At 32.1% G+C, this 21,039-nt stretch overlaps 1 protein-coding gene across 3 annotated transcripts; it reads left to right on the forward strand.

Annotated features, from left to right (window-relative positions):
* The first annotated feature begins 16,121 nt into the window (after nt 1-16,121).
* Nucleotides 16,122-19,804, forward strand: LOC107474862 (autophagy-related protein 13a-like). Of its 3 annotated transcripts, none has more exons than XM_016094506.3 (5): nt 16,122-16,401; nt 16,747-16,825; nt 16,989-18,293; nt 18,380-18,561; nt 19,151-19,804. In XM_016094506.3, the coding sequence occupies exons 2-5, from the start codon at nt 16,814-16,816 to the stop codon at nt 19,455-19,457; spliced, it is 1,806 nt and encodes a 601-aa protein (XP_015949992.1). In that variant the 5' UTR covers nt 16,122-16,401; nt 16,747-16,813; the 3' UTR covers nt 19,458-19,804. The 3 variants fall into 3 exon arrangements, with proteins under 3 accessions (XP_015949992.1, XP_052113646.1, XP_015949991.1); XM_052257686.1 differs by having other exon boundaries at nt 16,123-16,401; nt 16,972-18,293; XM_016094505.3 differs by having other exon boundaries at nt 16,123-16,401; nt 16,747-18,293.
* Nucleotides 19,805-21,039: the final 1,235 nt, after the last annotated feature.

The raw sequence follows: 21,039 nt of genomic DNA on the forward strand, positions 1-21,039 counted from the left end.
CCAAGGTCCAAGGAGACAAGATTAACCTTCTCCTTCAAGAGAGTTGGGTCCTATAACATCAAAGAGCCCAAAATCTCAATATTTTGTCCATGAAACTCAAAAACAAGGGCTGGAATTTTGAAGAGCGACACGTGGCTTACCTCAAGATTGGTTGTATGGGTTTTGTAGAGCTCTCCGCGGTGAACGCGTGGCTGCAAACGGAGCGGCAATCGGAGCTCTAGATCAAAAGTTATGGTGGTTTGAAGATCAAGTGAGAGAAAGAAGTTGAGAGAGAGTTTGGTGGTTTGAAGATCAACCAAGGGAGAGAACTTGAGAGAGTGTTCTTCCTCCCTTTCTCTCTAATTTCAGCTTGTGTGTGTAACAAATGAGGAGAGAGAGTGCTGAAAACTAGGGTTTTGGTTAAGTTATGTTGGGCCAAGGGCCCACTTTGGGTCCAATTGGCCCGGTTTGACCCGTTCGGTCCAATCTTGGTCCGATTTCTATAAAATTGGTACCGAAATTCTCGTCTCAATCTCCTCTATCACATTTAGCCACAAAAATTACATTTTGGGCTTTCTAGAATAAATTCTCATTTATGAGTTAATTAGCCATTAATTAACCGGGTTTTACAGAAAGCATGAGTCTTTATGTTGTTCTAGTACTTTTAGTTCCCAAGAAGGATGGATCATGGAAGATGTGTGTTCACAGTTAAGTTGTCAACAAGATTATGACAAAGTATCACTATTCTATTTCTAGACTTGATGATATGCTTGATGAATTACATGGATCTAGTATTTTTACTAAGATAGACTTAAGAAGTGGTTATCATCAAATAAGAATGAAATCTGGTGATGAGTGAAAAACAATTTTCAAAATTAAATATGGATTACATAAGTGGTTAGTAATGCCTTTTGGTTTAACTAATATACATAGTATTTTCATGAGATTAATGAACCATGTTTTGAGAGAATTTTTAGAAAAATTTGTAATTGTTTACTTTGATAATATACATATTTATAGCAAATATCTTGAGGATTATGTTTTTCATGTTAGGACGGTATTAGAGGTACTTAGAACAAAAAAATTATATGCTAACCTACAGAAGTACTCTTTTTATTTGAGGAGAGTAGTATTCTTAGGTTTCGTCATAAGTTCGGAGGGAATTGAACTAGACGAAGAGAACGTGAAGGCAATTAAAGAATATCCTATACTTAAGAGTATTTTTTATGTTAGAAATTTTTATGCCCTCGCTGATTTTTATTGGTACTTTGTAAAAGATTTTTCTACTATTGTTGCGCCTTTAATTGAAATTATAAAAAATGACGTAGGTTTTCATTGAAAAAAAGAACAAGAAATGACTTTTACCACTTTGAAAGATTTATTGTGTTCTATACCCATTGTTGTTTTACTAGATTTTTCTAAGACTTTTGAAATCGAATATGATGCTTCTGAGATTGTTATAAGTGCTATTTTGATGCAGGAAAAATGAACAATAGCTTATTTCAGTGAGAAGTTGAATGAAAATCGTCTCAACTACTCAACTTATAATAAAAAAATAGTATGCTTTGGTGCGAGCATTAGAAGTTTGACAATATTATCTGCTGCCTAAAAAATTTGTGGTGCATGCTGATCATGAATCCTTAAAATACTTAAAGGGTCAAGAAAAGTTGAACAAGAGATATGCAAAGTAGGTAAAATTTCTTGAACCTTTTCCTTATGTAATTGCCTATAAACAAGGCAAAGGAAATGTGATTGCTGATGCATTATCTAGGTGGTATTTTTTAATCACTACTCTTACTTTTAAATCCTTCATTGTTACTTAATGATGAAATTAGACCTTATCTACAATTTCTTTGTTTACTGCAATAAAAAATTATCCCATAAGAACCTTAGGAGTCTTTTCAATATTAGCCTTGTTTATCAAATACAGCAACACTTTGTGGTACTTTTTTACTAATTTTGAACCTTGTTTCAACTTATAAAGCTTTTCAAAAAATTTGTTGGGGTATGATGATGGCACAAACCGATTTCTCATGATTTTCGTCATCTTCTTCCAACTGTAAATTAGGCTTTTACGATACCTTCTTATAGATCTTCCTAACTTGTTCCACCAAGTATGTGCATCGTCAGAAAATTTGACTTCTACCAATCTAACTTTCTTTTTCTCTAAAAGGTTGGAACACGTAAAAATCAACTCTACCTTCTTTTCTCATTCGAAATAAGTTTCAGTATCATTCCTTCCATTAGAAGTAGGGATTTGTATTTTAAAAACCTTCCTCCCGTATGAGATTCCATCATTATCACTATTACAATCTCAAGCCTTGTTGATTCAGATTTTGAAACCTGAAAAATTTAATAAAACCTCACCATACTCTTCTTACGTAAATCACTCAAATTAGGACACTCGTATTTGTACTCAATTTGTGTATTTTTCTCTTTTGTGCTCATCACTCTTACCTTTTGCCATTTTTAGATTGCGTTTAACAAGTTATACTTCAGAAATCAAGAAAAAGAGAGAGACTAAACTAAGATAAACTTAATGATAAAAACTTTCAATTTGATAAAAGAAAAAATCAGATTATATGACTAAGGACACAAAATATGAATAGATATTTTTAATAGAGTTTTAAAGACACTAGAATAATTTTCAATCCCAATTGATATCCTAGATTAATTTAAAACAAATCTAAAATTTTGGATACTTAAAAATTGAAATCAACAACTTTGTTAATTGTATGATATTTTTCTCCTTTTTTATACTTTTAAAATACCATATCTTTCTTTTTTTTCTGCACTTTAAGAACATTATCGTTTTTTATTTTTGTTTTTTGTTATTTTTTATTTTTTTAATTTTCTTTTTTTAATGTAACTATAAAGTAAATTTGTAAAAATAGAAGATAAAAAAAGAGACTAACCAAGAACCCTAAAATATATAGATAAAAAAGAATTTACCTACGATATGTAATTAATACCAAATGATAAGAAAAAAAATAATGAAGAATGAAAGACGAAGAAAATTTGGATGAATATGAAAGACAAAAGAAAAAGATAAGAAAAGACACAATGGAAAAACAAAAAGATAGATAAAGGGATTTTTCTATTAGACTTCTAAAAAATCTGTTCTTAGCAACTTAGGTCACTGAAAGAAATTTTTCTATTAGACTTTTAAAGAACTTGTTCTTAACAACCTATATCAAAGGGCTAAAAGTGAAAGAATTAACACTAAGAATTACCTTAAGTTGGATCCTTTAAATTTCTTCATATAACAAGTAAAGTAAATCTCTCACCTCATTTGATTACATATAGAAAAATGTACATAAAATAACTGAAAACTCTTTTCATCAAAAAGTATTTAAATTGTTTAACAAAAGTATTTAAATAGACTTTAATAGATTAGTTTAAAAGTGGGCAAATTTCCCTAGATATGACTCTAAAATCAATCCTATTAAGTTAAATCAGATCTAATTTGAATTAAAGATCCTAAAAGATATAATAACTAATTTGAATAAGATTTGATCTCATTGGATTAAATCAGATTTAATTTAAATTTAAAACACCTAAAAATACTACTAACAAATCAAAACCAAATCAAGTCTTTTGATAAATTTTAATTACAAATTAAACTAAAATATGGGCTAAATAATTTCGAAAATTAATATTAAATTTGTGACTCCCAATAAATTTATAGAATATTCTTAAATTTTTTGATGTCCTCTTTTAGTCCAATGAACTTTATGAGTGCCTTTCAAAAATCTCTCTTCTCCATTTGAGATTTCAGATCCATGTTGTTCCATTCACATACCATATTCCTTTATAGTACCCTTCTTCTAATTTAATACTAATCAACTTCGAAAATCTCCCTTTTAGTGTTTTATTTCCTACCCATATATCCTTCTACATCCGTGTGTTCTTACCATCACTAACACAGATCTTCCATCCTTCTTTGCACATTTCTTTATATACCTCATTTTTCTTCGTGATTCTTACAATTTATTTTCAAAACCTATTTATTACTTTGTAGTCATACTCCTATACCGACTTTTTTAAATTTACATTTTAACATAATCTTACTACCCTTATGCACAATGGTTCACTCCCATGTGAGTACTTCCACCACCATTTGAAAAGTATTATCGTATTCTTTATATCTAAGTCACCCACTCTTAATCTCCATACTCTTTCGGTTTTTGAATGATGTCCAACTGATAGTTGGCATAATTTTCTTATCAATTCTCTCCTCCATCCCCTTCTTTCTCTCCTTCCCCCTTATGATAACTAATTTCGCTGCCTTAGAGAGTAAATATCATTTCCACCACCCCACTTAACTTATTTTTTATTTTTTTTAGCATTGGTCTTGATGTCACTACTCTTTTCAGACTCGCTCCCAATGAAATATCCAAATATGTAATTGGTAGAGATTTGATGAACGAAAAACTAATGTGCTTGGATATTGGCAAGTACACCAAATTATTCAAATAATACTATGGTGAGTTGATATCATTTTTACAAGAATTAATGGATTGAGGCTGACAACGTCTAATTGAATCTCTAATCAGATCAATCAAAAATTGGCAAAAGAATTATGAATCTTGAAAAAAATAAAGAACAGATAAGAAGAAAATTGGGAGAAGGCTTAGAGAATTAAGAAGTAATCACTAAATGAGAAAGTTGAAAGCTTCAGAGATATTTGATTCTTAGGAAAAATAGTGCTTGTATTTTCTTACTTTAACTCATACAAAAATCTTTTCACATCAAATCTTTTATAATCAAATTTCAATTTTTGGTAATTTAATTTCTCTTAACCTAATTAATTACCAATTTCTTGGTCAACCAATCAAGAGAAAAGGTGAATAACGGTCTTGATTTTTAGCCACATAATATTAAAGAACTATCTCTAGTTGAATTATGTGTCACGTATTCAAGACTAGTTCTAAATAATTGAAGATTATGGGATGAGTTTCAAGCTAATTCCAAATTAAATTTCCCAAAATAATAACAGAATTCAAGACAGAATTAGAATATTTTTCAATAATTCTAACCATTAATGATGAAGAACAAAATTCAATCTTGAAAAAGTAGAAAAGCATGAAGGAAAATAAGAAAAACACTCACATTATAAATCCATAATCCAAACAGAGCTCCTAATATTCAACAGTGGAAGTTTAGTGACTCGTGATAATGAAGAAAACTAAAGAGATGAGAGAGATATACTGATAAATCCATATTTTACGATAATTTTAGGTTGAAAAGAGTAGAATTTATCAACTTATCTTGCACTTATTCCTTGAAATTACATACTTTCGTGAATTTCTCCTAATTGTGCTTAATTGTTAAAAACATAATTGTTATGATTTAAATTGTCAAATTTAATTAACTTTTTTCCATTCGATAACTTAATGTTTGATTGAGTGAATTAAGGTTTAGAAGAAAATGATGGCTTGAAAAGACAGAGAAAAAACATGCAAAAGTGGAGAATTCATCAAAACATGAAGTTGTAAAGATCTGCCAATCATGCGTACGCATCATTTTCCATTCATGCGTACGCATCTCTCTAGTCTCGTGCCTTACTTAAAAAGGCACGTGACTTGCGATTTCAAGTTCATTTTTTGGGCTAATCCAACTCATTTACGAGGATTTGAACTAAGAGTCCAAAGGAAATTAACACACAGTCTAACATATCACATTTTCATAGTTTTTTATTTTTTGTTCATAGTTTTTGAAACTCCAACTTTTCTCTAGGCTTTGCTAGATTTAATTTAGTTTTGCTACTATTTTTGGATTTTACTCTTGTTTAATTGTAGTTTTGATACTTGATTTTGTGTCTTTGCACCCTAATTCTCTTAGAATTTAGTAGTAATTATCATGTTTTGTTTTGCTATTTTATGAACCTATGAATTTTGGATTTTCATTAATAAAGTTGATATTTTAATTTTTATACATGCTTGTTTAAGTTGTTGGTATTAATTTCTTGCATTGGTTAGCTATAGCTTTTATTAATTTTTGTAATTTATCATGTTTTACCTTTTTGTACACCAAGTGTTCGATGAAATGTTTACTTTAACTATGGAGTAGAATTTTTATCTTTTGGCTTGAGGTTAAAGAATTAGGTAACCTTGAGTCATTAATGTCCAATATTGAGTGATAATTTAGAGTTGTTAGTTATTTTTGTTTCTACTAACGCTAACCTTTTACTAAACTCAATTAGTAAGTTAGTTAGGACTTGTGGATTAAGATCAATTATACCTATTTGACTTTTCTTAATATTTAGAAGTTGACTAAGTGGGATTAACTCTTCACAATTTTTATATTTGTGGTTAATGATAAGGATAGGAACCCTTGACTCTCAACCCTAGCCAAGACCCCTTTAAGCATTTGAATTTTACTTCTTTACTAGTTCAATTCCTTAATCATTTATAGTTTGAATTAATTGTTTTTTAGTATAGTTGTTAGCTTAATTCTTTCTCTTTATTCATGCTTGCTTAGTTTATCATTTACTTGTTTATTGATTCTAGTTTCTTGCAATTTAATTGTTGTTTACTCCTTAGTTCCCCTAGTATCTTTAATTTTTGTAATTTACACTTGAAAACCCCAAATTCATAGCCAATGATGTGCATTCTATTGCAAGTCCAAGGAAGAACGACCAGGATTAAAACTCCCAATTAATTATTTTGAAACTTGTGACATTTTACTAAACTTTGATAGTGTTGGTATCCGGTTTAGGACTATATCTATGATGAATCTTGTGTTTTAACTTGTGAAATTCTAAACCGGTATCTAACCCTCATCATGTACGTATGGTGATTCTGGATTCCCTCCAGCTGTCTTTCCTTTGTGAACCTTCTTCACTTATTTATATTCTAAATTCTATCTAAAATTCAAATTCAAAAACTAACTCTAATCTTATCTTCAGGAATGATAAAATAACTACCTACTTAAAAATTCAAATCTATTTTAGAGATAACATCAAATTTTATCTTTTAGAAGGAATTAAAAATATTAACTAATCACTTAAATCTTGAATCTTCAGATGAGATTAAGCTTACTAAGAGTGCATATTAGAATTAGGCATTTGCAAGTATTGCATCCTGGGAGTATGGAGTTTTGGAGCACTGGGCGTGCTTCCTTAAGTTTGGGCGTTGGCCCATTTGTGCCTCCAGGAGCCAAGGAATGTCGACCATTGGTGAGGAGGCGCCGGTGAGGGGACATCGGGCGTCGGTGAGGGGATGCCGGGTGTAACACCCTACCACACAGAGTTTTATGCTTAAGTCGTAAAACAGAGATGGCAAGATGTTATGACCTTTAAAATAAAATGGATTATGTATAATAAATGAACGAATAGAGTACTCTAGGAGCCCTAAAGAATAGGTAAAGCAAAATCACAAAATTAAAAGCGCAATGCTTAGAAATATAGATTACTTGCGTGAGAAGAAAACTAAATTTCATAAGAGTAATTAAACAGAAAGTAGAAACGGAGGGTCATGAATACAAAATAACAAGCTCTCAACTCAGCCTGTGAAGCTAAGGCTGGCCGGAGAATATTTACATACGTATATACATATCCCAAAAAGCCAAAATACATGTTTAAAACTCTAGTTCTCCATAAATCTCTATGATGTGCAAAGGTAAAACATATATACATAGGGAGAAACTGCGCATATATATATAACAAAACAAAACAAAAACATAATCCAAAAAAGCCCACTTCGCCGCGGAGAACTCCAGACACCTAGCGAGGTGCCTCTCAACCTGCATCTAAAAACAACAACATAGCATGGGATGAGAACCGGAGGTTCTCACTTCTCAGCATGGTAAAGGTGCCACTCACATAAGGTATAAGGTCCTGAGAATACCAGAGGCAATCCTAGAATACCGATACTCAGATCATACAGCTTAATATACTAAACAGAAACCATAAAAGGGGTAGTGTCTAGGAAATTCTATACTCAACTCTAAACTTAACCTTAACACTAAGCCTGTCCACCTTTCCTCCGTTACTCCACCTCCAGTGGGTTTGCAAAGACAAACAAACAGACAATTGCAAGCACAAGTAGGAAACAAGTAGTGCAAGCAACAATTATCACAATTAACATACTATATTCAGTTAAGCATTCCTAAATAAGGCATAGCAAACAAACGAAAAAAATGCACATGATTGTATGCATGTCCTATGGCTGATGAGACTCATCTGTCGGTTATCAAGCCAATGCAACAAGTCCTAAAATCCTTGGACTGTCTCCCGTCGCACATCTCCATGAGTCTATGCATAGCTTTTCTTTATTTCATTCATAATTCATACATTCATATATAACTTTACTCAATGGGGGTTATCCATTCCCAGGAATTTATGCGTGCCCGGTTACCCTTGCGACGTAGGGTCAACAAATTATCGACCTGGAACACGTGGTAGCAAACCACGGTTCTATACCCAGAGAAACTCGTATCTCAGATAACATAAGAATTCATAAGCCACATACTGTTCATAATCATTTAAATTCATTTCACAATCATTCGTCATAGCCATGGCACCTTATAGCTCACATATTTACACATTCTCCTCATATAATTTATCACTTTTAACCTTTTCTTCATTTCTAAGTTACCTCTATTTCCTTACTTCATTTAATTACTAGGCTTACTACTCGTGATTTAAAGCTGATAGAACGAAAATAGAGGTTTAGAAATTTGAAAATTAGGTTTAAAATTCTAAAACCCATTTTTGCTTAAATAGGGGCTACGCGTACGCGTGGGTCACGCATACGCGTGGGCATACAAAAAGACCAGCTCGCACGCGCATCCCCTCATGATGTGTATGCGTACGTATGCACCTCGTGTCACGCGTATGCGTGGGCGTACGTTTTTCCAAAAAATTCAGTGAAGTTAAAAAGCTGCAGAATTACATATTTCCAACACAAACTTCCGACGTGCTTAACTTATTCATTTTAAATTATTTTTCATCCGTTCTTTGAACGGCATAAACTTCATGAACCCAGCTTTCATTTAAAACAAGTTTAAAACAATTTGGGGATTCGGAAGCCAAGTTATAGCTTGCCAAAATTGGGCTAAAAATCAATTTTTACAAAATTTTAAAAACCTCAATTTTTCATTAAAACCAAATTCAATATCCACTTCCCTTCTTGTATTCAGCACAAACATATACCATAACATTTCCATATAACTCTGCTATCCACTTATCACAATCCATCAAACTCCAATTTTTACCAATCCACACCCTAAATTTCATACTTCCATGAACAAAAATTACCAACACCTTGCCAGACATTCATATATAGCCAATATCATCAATTTACCAACACATACATAACTTATATTACCAATCAATGTTACTAATGCTAAGCATCCAACATTCATAGTCATTACAACCTATCCTATTGTTCTCTAACCTAAGTTTTCACAGAACATTATATATTAAATACGTGAAACCTAAACCATACCTTGGCCGATTCCTGCGTTTTGTCCAAGGCAAACTCACCAAAACCAACACAACCCCAAGGTCCAAAAGTTCACCAAAACACTAGTACTCAACCTCCACTAAAATTATAACGTCCACAATTTCAAACTCCAATTATTTATTCACAACCTAATACATATTCATAACACATATACACTCAATTTACATATCCATATATATAAAAATTCAGTACTCATACACTAATTCAATAAATTGACTAGGGTTAATAATCCTTACCGTACCCACAGATCAAGAGCGCCAAGTTTAACGAATTCTGTAAGCTAATTTGAACCTAGAGAACCAAAATCAACAAATTCTTCAACTTGAGCTCTCACAATTTTCGAAAATTAAGGGGTAGAAGAACTGAGATGATAGAGTGTCTTACCTATGAAATTGTTTCGGTAGAATCATAGAGCTTGACGCGGTGATCGTGTGGCCGTAAACGATGCGGCGATCGGAGCTCGTATGAAGGAGATATGGTGGTTTGAAAGTAGCGTAAGGGTTGAGTTCTCTTCTCCCCTTCCCTGGCTGTTTTCAGCGTTATGCTGAATGAGGAAGAAGAAGATGAGCTTCAGCTCATTTAAGTGCTGGGCCGGTTGGACTCATGGGCCTAGTTTGGGCCCGGTTCAACCAGTTCGGCCCAATCTTAGACCGAATTCTTTAAAATTAGTGTCAAAATTCTCGTTTTGATGAGCTCTACCCTAATTTAATATAATATTAACATTTCTAATTTTCCATAATCATACGCACATGATCTGACTTAGAGCATTTCAATGCCCTAACCTTCCAGTTCAAAAATTTTTGCACCTGGCTTATGTCCATGCAAAATCTATCAATTTTACTTGTGTAGTTCTCATTCCTCCATGTGAACTTTCTTTCCCCTAATAGCATATCTATCACCTTCATATCATGTATCCACTTTTTGAATTTTCTCACCCTTGTGTTATTTATTCTTCCACTACTCATTTCATCTTAATGTAAAATTTTATTAAAATTTTTAAGCATGATTGCCGACAAATTGGTTTGGCTTTTCACGTTTCACAATTCATCACATACCTTCTTTCTTCCATCAATAGAATTTGGGGCATAAATTAACCCCGCCAAAATTTGGTCATTCACGTCTTTTAGTGTACCAACCACACAAAATCATCTATTCCCTCTAATTACAATTTGAACATCTAAAAAAAGCTTTCTCCCATATCAATATAAGACCGCCACTATTTTGTACTGCATCGACAATAGCCTATTTATGTTCTATGTTTTCTCACATCCTTTTAATTTCAAAATCCTTCATGCTATAGCAGTTTTTGTTTCCACTAGTCCAAATATTTTTACACAATTTTTTCTCAACATATTTCTTATCACTCTACAATTTCATAGCACAATCATAAAGATATATTTATTGACTCACCTTATTTATTGTTGCCTTTTTTTTCCTTTTACAGCTTCTAATTCTTTTTTCAGTTTCACCCATCTTGTCTCTTCTATATTTAATTTCTTCTTTCTTTAAGTATTTCTTCACATTCTCCTCGTTATATATGCAGAGCCCTAATTTTATGCCCACGCTCCAAATCTTGTTTGCCTCCATCTCAAGATCGCTAGCTTCATCTTCATTAGAAAAGTTATTCTCAATCATGTCGCTCTCTTCTTCTACTACTCTTGCTTTTTTCATCCCTCACTTACTTAATAATTTCCTTCTTCTCTCTTGTTTTGTGATGATCCCCACCTTTTTTATTTTTTTTTTTCGATTCTTTTTTCTAGTTTTAGTGAATTCTTGTTCTTTCACACTATTCACCTATTTATCATGCTTGTTGCACATGTTCTCGAATCCTAGTGTTATCAATAAGCCTAAAAGAGATCCATCTTCAAATGATACTCTACTTTCTTTTATATCTTCTCTATTTTTTATTTTGGTGCCTGCTATCCCTTTGCTATTTTACGACCTCTTATGCAAGTCTAAACATGATTCAATGACTAGATCTATAATATCTCTTTCATCTTGTAATGCTTTGAGTTTTTGACCCATGATCTTCTAACCTCTACCCGTGGCCCTCATCATTCTCCAAGTGGGCCATCCTTGCATCATGACGTACGTCCCATCCATGAACTATACCAATTAGTTTCACATTCAAAGTCTTTTCCACTATCGAGCTCTTCTTGATTCTTGCAGTTACATTTTCTTCTTTATAAACTTTATCTTGCTTAGCTTCCATATTATTGTTCTTCCTTATTATGCTCACTATTCACATCCTTTTGATCATGTTCTTTTTTCTCATGATCGACTCCCTCTACTTTTGGATGAGTGCATAGAGGCCCCAACTCTTTTACAAAGATTTAAAATTCTTCACCTTCATTCCTTGCATTCAACATTGGCTGGATCATTGGTGAGAAATTAGAGTCCACCGACACTTTAAATGAGTTGTATTATTTCATCTCTCCCTCATCTATCTTGATTATTGCTCCCCATATTTTTTCCACTCTCTTCACACCAAGCATGCAACGGCAGCTCGAAAACTTCGATCCATCGCTTTCTCGTTGAGTTTATCTCCCTCACCGACCACTTTCTCGTCTCCACAAGATGGTTGAGAAGGAACGAAAAGTTGGCTATCACCTCCATGTTCTCTGTGGTATAAAAAGTCATTAGCATTTTCGTGGATACCATCATATTCACCTCTACTGTGTCGCTTCAATCTCTTATTATAGTCTTCATCATCTCTTTATAACCAATTAGGTTAATCGCCTCCTTTCATTAAACTTTTCTAATATCCCATTATCACATCTCAAATATATTGTTGACTTTCACAATGTGAATACCATATTTTCATCTCTTAAGTTATAGTTTCTTGCTTGTTTCTCCTCCCATCTTCAACACGTTCTTATATGACCTTCTATCCACATGATTCCTTCCTCTCTGATGTAGCTCTCTTACTCTTCTTGCATCTTCTTTTTCATGACTCCCTTTCCTCATCTGGTACCTAATAACAAACGCAAACATTAGCTCATTCCTCATTCCCTTCTTCCTTAATAAGAACACATCCACAACTCTTCTTTCTCTAGAAAACACCTTCTAGATCTATTCTAATGTTGTGTTTTTCGAAAGATTATCATTAAAAATCGTCACCACTTGCCTTTTCATTCTTCTGATGTCTTCCTTACTCATTTTTCTGGTTTGTAGTTTCCTGTGATCATGGTTGAAGTGTATTGAATGGTGGTTTGATCTTCCATGGATTTTAGTTTTGCGTCTCCTCACAAGTTGCCACTGTTCTCTCTCCGTCTCTCACCTTCTTTCTATTTTTCTCTTCACTCTCTTATCTCATATTTGTTGATCTTTCTCAAAGGCTCTATTTAATTAAGTGTTTATTATTCTTATTTCTACTATTGGTGGGTATTTATTATTTTTTGGGACTTTTTCTAACTCAATTACCTCTTTGATTGGCTAAAAAACAAGGTGAAAGTGAAAGATTGGAGATTTGGGACGAGATAGAATTAGAGTTCCATGTTAGATTAGATTTTTTAAGATAATTTAAAAATTTTGAATAATTTTTTAGAATTTGAGTTGTTTAAAAATTTTAAATAAATTTATTGATATTCTAAACATTCCTGAATAAAAAATAATAATTTATTTTTAAAAATATCAAAATCTTATCATTTATATATAAAAAAATTATTTTTTTATATTGTTAAATCATAACAAATATTTTTTTAAACATTTGTATATATAATAATATAAATATTATCGTACTATTAAATTCTTCCTGCTGTGTGGCTACTGTATAATAATTAATTGCATGCTATATAATAAAAATAATTAAATTAATTAAATCTGGAACCAATCCAAAAGAAGGAGAAAAACAAAAAAAAATATCAAAAAGATTAATTTATAATGGTCTTTATTGGATGAAGATTAATAAATATCATTTATTAAATTATATATATGGACGGTGCATATAGAGATATGACTATTGGAATGACTCACTCTGAGAATTCCAAATGGTTATAATTGTCACATATTTATCAATAGGATATTCTCAGGAAGAATGTAGTACTAGAGTTCCTTTGACCTGCGACTATTATAATTAATAATGTATTTATTATACTTTGATTCCGGACACCTAATACTCTAGTGTGCTAGTTGAATAGATATTTGATATGATTTAAATACTTGTAGAATTAATGATTAGTTAAGAAGGAATCCATCAACTCTCGGTAAAGAATTTGAATTCTATGATTATAATGTTTGAGATGAATAAAATATTGACCAAGAAGATTGAATGAATGAAAAAATGAGTTTCTTAGGCCATTCACATTTCATCATAATAATAGTTACAAGTTAGAGTTTGACAATTAAACCATACTCTAAGGATTAACCAAGAGTTAGAAAGATGGAAGGAATTATACTTTGTTATTCTCGGATTCTTAGTAAAAATATATTACTCCATACTATTGGATCGTTGAGAAGTGTTGTTAGATGCTAACTTTAATTACTAAATTGAGTATGACTAATTTATCACCTACATAGTATTGGACCTATGGTTCACACACTAACAAACATTTTAATTTTTGTTAAAAAATTATTTAATTATTATTTTAATTTGATCAAATAAATAATTATATTAATTCAAATAAATATTATTATATTCTTTGTTAGTACTAAGAATATAAAAATAATATTATAATTGAGAATATTAAATGAGAATTGAGAATAATTAGTTATTCTATTTCTAAATTTAATTTTTAAGTTTGAATGAGATCCTAACCAATTCTATTTCAAATTGAATTGTGATATAATATGATTCATAAAATTTTAATTTAAAGTAAGATAAGATAAGATTTATATTTGAAATCAATAATAAATCTTGTACTATACATATGTATGGGATCAAAATCCTCTAAAATGAGGAAGGAAATTAGTAAATTGGTAAAATAAGGAGTCAATCACTCTTAAATTAAAATAATGGGGCACACATTTCATAGAAATTATAAAATCAATGGTGATTAACTTTTCACTTTACCACTTTGTCAACTTCCTCACTTTAGTATAACTAAATTCATATGTATGACTAGGTTAAAGAAAAACACATAAGAGTTTTATTCTCTATCTCTATACACACAAATATATGTGAGCATAATTTTTGGATAAGAATTTTATGATTATGCAAAGAGTTGCAAAGAGGTTTTTCTCAATTTAAATCAGATATCTATTAGTCAAAGAATTGACAGCAAATGTTAATTTCAGTATGGATACGCACATAATCATCATATAATCGAAGAATAATGTTTTTATTAAAACGTACTAAAGATATTTGTATTTTATCTATGTTATTCGAATAAAATTTACACACAAAATAAATCTTTAAGATTATTTTAGAAATAACACCCATTTTGGTTCTTGAAAATTTACATTTGGCCTCAATTTCGATCCCCAAATTTTAATTTACCCAATTGAGACCCTAAATATTAAATCATGACTCACATTTGTCCATGGGGTTATCTTCGTTAACGAAAATTTGATGTGGCACGTTACCTTGCCACGCAAGAATGTCTAAAACGACGTTGTTTTTGTTCCGCCCAATATTCACTGAATGCAACATCATTTAACGACTTGGATGGGTTAAAAAATTAGGTCAATGAATTGATGCACAGACTTAACTTGACCCTTCTCCTTCTTTTTCTTCTTCTATTTTTCTTTCCTACGTTTTCGTTTTTCTCACATGCTTGATTGTGAGAAAGAAAAAATCAGAAGTGCGAATAACATTCGTCATCTCTTAGACTGTTAGGTGAGGTTGTTGAACAAGTAACATTAACGGCGAAAGAAAGGGCGAAAATCAGATTAGGAATGAAGTGAAGTTTTTTTTTTTCCAATTTCTTAATACTCTGTTATTGGCTTTTATTTTGGTTTATGTTTTGCATTGTATTTTTCTTTGCAATTTATTGTCTATGTATAGAGTATTATAAGTTATTGTATTTGAATGTTGTTAGGGTTTAATTTTTGTTTTTGTTGCTGAAAAAAATAACATTTGTATGTTTTCCTGTCTTTAGATAAATGTTATTAAGTGTGTGTTATCGATTGTATTTAAAAAATTTGTAGTTAAAAAATAATAATGTTGTGTTTGGTTATTTGGTGGTTGAATTAAGTTAAGTCATTATGTTATATTTTTTGAACTTTGTAAATTCCTCGACAACTAAAAAAAAGAAAAAAATTTCAGTATATTCATCAACAAAAGTATTAATAAGCAACACATTAAAGTATACATTGAACTTATATTATAATTTGGACATTTATAAAAGAGTTTCTCTAGATGGACATTCGTCTCAGACTATCAAAGTATTAGACACATTTTACAGTCACATTAATAAAATATCTTTTCTAATCTCTCACGATTAAAGTTTCTCATAGAAACGCTGTAAAAATATGACTGTGCAGAGCTTCTTGAAACCTGGTTTCCTAAACTCATTATACCAGCAAAATATCAAACATTTTAAAAGAATATGGTGATAAATTAGGATTTTAATATTGTTAGAAGGGTTAAATTGAGTAGAATTAACTTTTATCACATCACTTAATCGCTACATATTCACCGTAACAAATTGAGCCCTACATAAATACACTCTTTGACAAGAAGTTAATTCGGAGATAATCCTAAGAACATACGTGAGTCACAATTCAATACTTAAAGGTCTTAGTTGGGTAAATTAAAATTTGGGGTCAAAATTGAGGCTGCGTGTAAATTTGAGGGGCCAAAGATGGGTTTCATTATTACTTTGAGTGCATGTTAACAGAGGGTAATCAATCATACGCAACCTTTGTTTCTTGTTCTTCCTTCTAATCTCTCTCCTTTTGTTGGATAGGCCAAATTCAATATCTTCATCCATCTTCAATATATGGCGCATCATATCTTCATCCATCTTCAAATGCTCCCATACCCATTCTTCTTCTCCGCTTCTTCTCCCATGTGAGTTAACTTAACGCTCTCTCTTTCTCTCTCCTATTTCTGTCTAAAGATTCACTGTTACTACCCCATGTGAGAAAGATTTATCTTTTATAACCCCTGTTGATCATGATGATGCTTGTTTTGTTTTTATTGAAGAATCTATTATTTTTCTGTGTATCAAGTTTATCGATGATTGCCACATGATCTGGGTCCCCAGTTGGGTTTTTCAATTTTTTTATTTTTATCCTATGATGATGGCCATGTTTGAATCTGCATTGTAGTTGGAAAAATTTTGCACCTTGTTGATGTTGTTGCGGTTGTTCCATGAATGTGCTCATGTACTGTTTACTTTTTTGTATCATCCAGAGTGGTCCATGATTTGGGCTTTGCTTGATTATGATGCCGGTGCTTGGTTCGTGGATATTGACTCGTGATGATCACTGAGGTGATGCTTTAAACTGTGATTATGATCTTTTATTGATGTGTGTGAGTTTGACAGCGAGCTAGAATTTTGATCTTTTCTAAAGTCATGATCTTGAGTGGAGGGAGAATTTAATTAGGAACTTTCTTTATATATATCTATCCTTTAAGGAAGAATGGATTTTCAGGCTAATATGCAGCCTGAATTGGGAAAATTGGAACAAATAGTTCATCAGTTTCTTTTGAAGAGCTTACATGTCATTTTGGACTCGAGGATACCTTCGTTGTGCCAACATGATCGGAGTGGGGACCTGCCGATGGGGTCTCGTGTGAGGAGGAGCGACAAATGGTTTAACTTAGCATTAGGTGATCGGCCTGCTGCTCTAGATAATCTGAGTTTCTGGCACAGGAATTTGATGGATCAGATGGTAATTGACATTATACTAGTTCATGAAGAGAATGGTTCTTCTGTTGAAACAGTATTAGAGAGGTGGGTTGTTCAGTATGAGCGTCCCCAGGTAATGGCTCCACAAACTGGTGACATTACTGGCTCTTATAAGAAGACATACAAGAAGTCAATAGTATTGTTTCGTGCTCTTTATTCTCATATGAGGCTTCTACCGGCTTATAAGATATTTAGGAAGCTTAGTTTGTCGAGTCATACATGTAATTTTGATATTATTTACAAAGTCTCTTCGTTTAGAGATCCATTCTCTCGGGTGGAGGATGTAGTGCTGGAAGAATACAGTTTCACTCCCATTGAGGCAATTCCAGGCCGCCTATCAATATCTGTGACCTACCGGACCAAGCTATCTGACTTCAACCTTGAGTGTTCAACATCGTTACCAACGAAAATAATTACAGATTATGTTGGAAGTCCCCTTGCTGACCCTTTGAGGTCTTTCCCTGTTTCAGAAAAGGGTGTTCGTGCCACTTCATTTCCGCTGAGAGGGATAGCACCTCCATCTTCTGCACCACTCGAGCAGCCGCATAGTTGGACTAGTGGCTTCCATAAGGCTGCACCTATGGTACAGAACCAGCAGTATGTTGGATCCCCACCAGTGTATCGTGCTCCTTCCAAGCCATATGATATCCCATCTTCACCTACCGATAGCCACGGTATCAGAATTCACAACTATAGAATGCACAATCGACACAGGTCAAGTTATGATGAGTATCAACTGTCTCCCCCGTTCTCACCTTCACCGTCTCCATCACCACCAACATTTTTCAATAGTGGCATTCCGATTCAAACAAGTGTATGTTCTGAAACTGCCCCTGTAACTATACCTTACCCAATGATGGGCAAAAGCTCAAGAACACTTTCTCCTAATTTGTCAGATCATAGTAGAAATTCTTTGCCACCAATGTCCCCCAAAAGGAATTATGCTTCATCACAAGAATCTCCATCTGGAATCAGGTCATTTAGGAAACTAGAGTCTTCAAGGATTGGAGAGTTACATACAGGGGTCACAAATTATGCCGGTCAAAAGGTAACCTTGACCATACATACCTGCTCTTGAAGTTCAAATTAATTGTATTTCTGAACATGTTTGATGAGTCTTTTATTGTTACATAGATTGCTAGAGATAACAAGGATGATTCAGGGCGGTTCTCAGGGTTGTTATCTTCAAGTGACTCACCACAGATTGGATTTTCCAGAAGCTCTAGTAGACTATCTTTTCAGGATGACTTGGAGAATGGTGACTTTTCGTGTCCCTTTGATGTTGATGATGTTGATAAACCTGATGTCCAACCCAGGTACCTTGATAGACTTATCCACAACTAAGTCATAAACATGTTAAGCTTACTGTCAAAGAGAAACGGACACATTTTTGTTTTAGTGGAACTACAATGTTTTATAACTGCAAAGCCATCTAATCTTAATCAGATATAGGCAATTAGGCATAATCAGTAGCAGGATATATATCTATTTTCTTCGCTTCTATGCCTGAATTTTGTTGACTGGGGGAAAAGGATGTTCCTCTCTGAATTCTGAAGTATTTCCTAAGTTGGTTCAGAATAATGGTTAAGTTTCTTTCCTTTTTTTAAAAAAAGAAAAAAAGAAACTATCAAATATCTTTGGTTCCATTTCCCGATTTTTTTCTAGATCTCTTGGTTGCCTTTGCTTTTTCATATATTAGAACTAGGTCAAAGGCGAGTCTGCAGCTACATGCCCTGTACATGGCATCCATTACTTACGCTCGAAATCTTAGATGATGGAGAACGGGAAGGTTGATAATATAGATGCTTAGAGATTCTGTTTAGCATGTAATTTTGATATAATATTCTGTTTTCCAACTAATTCTGATATTTATTTTTTCGTTTTTGTGGTTTTCTGGGTAAATAGTCAGAGTAAGGATGGACAGAATGTGTCAGAGATCGGTTCAACATCACTTCCAATGTGCAAAAAATCACAAGACGCCACTGTTGGTGTTCTTGTGCACATGCTTAGAACTGCACCGCCTTTGCGCCAAGACTCAAGTTGCTATTCATCCCATTCTGTGAAGCCTGAACCCGAGGGAGGAGTTACTACTGCTTCTGGATTCTTCATGCCCCAGAAGACTGCCGATGCACTTGAAGAGCTCTGGAATTACAAAGAGATGAGGGACCTCCTTCTTTCCAAGAGCGGAACTCGGATCCTAAACAAAGAATGAATCTTAAGCAATGCTGATAAAGTGGTTCAAGACATAACACAACTTCTTTAGAAAAAGAAAAATGATGCAATAGATCTATGTACATATCCTGACTCAAACGTTGGCTAGAAACACCAAAAGTTTTGTTTTGTTTTTTTTTTTTTTTAGCTTTTATCATGACCAAGATATGTCTAATTTGCTATCAATGTTTGTAGACAGTTATAGTTCTGAAATTAGGATGGTATATTTTGGAATGGTGGTTGATGAATTTCATTGTAAAGGTGCAAACACTGAACTGAAAACATATTCTATGGTTGAAATGTACATTGTGTTTATTTTCTTTTATGATAGTAAGTTACACTTCTACTGATGGATTAACTTCTTGAACTATTGCTGTATGTTATAATCTTGAATTTAATGTTGGTTGACTTAGGGCAGTTTGGGTAAATAGTTTAATTAAACTTCTTTTTAAAAAATAGTTTAAACAATAAATTACTATATTAAAAATAGTTTAAAAATAAGTTATTTTGTGTTTGAGGTTTTTAGTTCTAAAATATTTATTTTAAAAGAAATGTGATAAAAAGTTTATTATAAGAGAAGTCATTTTTTTTAACTTCTCTCTACGTTTCTAAATAACTTCTTAAAAAACTGCAATTTAATTTTAAAAATTGCACTAAATATTAATGCTACTACTTTTCATAAATCAAAAGTTCAAAAAAGTCACTTTTAAAACTTTCTAAAAAGGCCTTAAAAGAGTCACTAGTAGTATGAATTTTTCTTTTATTTTATTTTTTTTCAATGCAATCTTTCTTTGTCTAAACAAATTTGAGGCATAGATTAGGAATGTTGTAGACCTAATTTTAGAAACAATTTATCATGTCATTCTTTATGTTAATTATGAAAGCCACTCCAATCATCTATCCAAATGATTAAAAATTTGCAATCCAAGTTTAATAAATATATCGATCTTCTATATAGCAAATTATATTATATTATATAAAGCAAACAGGGTCCTTTCTTGTTTGTCTTTATTTTAAAAGAGTGGCTATTGCCACTTGCTCTTAATTACTTTACAAATTTAATTAGCTTGTCCAAAATGACCTTTTCTTTCTTTTTGTAATTGAAATGTTAATCAAATATTTAATATTAAAGTAAAGACTCGTGTTTTTTGCATTATCAAATGACAAAAATATCTTAAAAATATTTTAAAATTAGACAAAATTATTCAATTATTAAATATATATTCCCAAAAACAATTTTAAAGATTCGATTTAATTTTTTTGGCTAACATAATCAGAAAAAATAATATATTTTTATACTTAAAATTTAATTACTTTAAATTAAGTGAATTTTTTTGTTATTTTTTTTTGTTAATGGCATAAAATAATTTTAAAAAATGAAAATAATAATAATAAATTAATAATGTTGTATTACTACCGTCCAACAATCATAAATTCAAATTGAAAGGACAAACGGGTGGTCTTTCCGCCATTTGCATCTTTTCAGCTTCTCATAAAACCAAGAATGGATTCTTCATCCATTTGCCCTTTCTGCCATTCATCAATTCCATCCTCCCAACTCCAATGGTATCAATTTTATAATC

This window comes from Arachis duranensis, chromosome 2, assembly GCF_000817695.3.
Source record: "Arachis duranensis cultivar V14167 chromosome 2, aradu.V14167.gnm2.J7QH, whole genome shotgun sequence".
Taxonomy (NCBI): Eukaryota; Viridiplantae; Streptophyta; class Magnoliopsida; order Fabales; family Fabaceae; genus Arachis; species Arachis duranensis.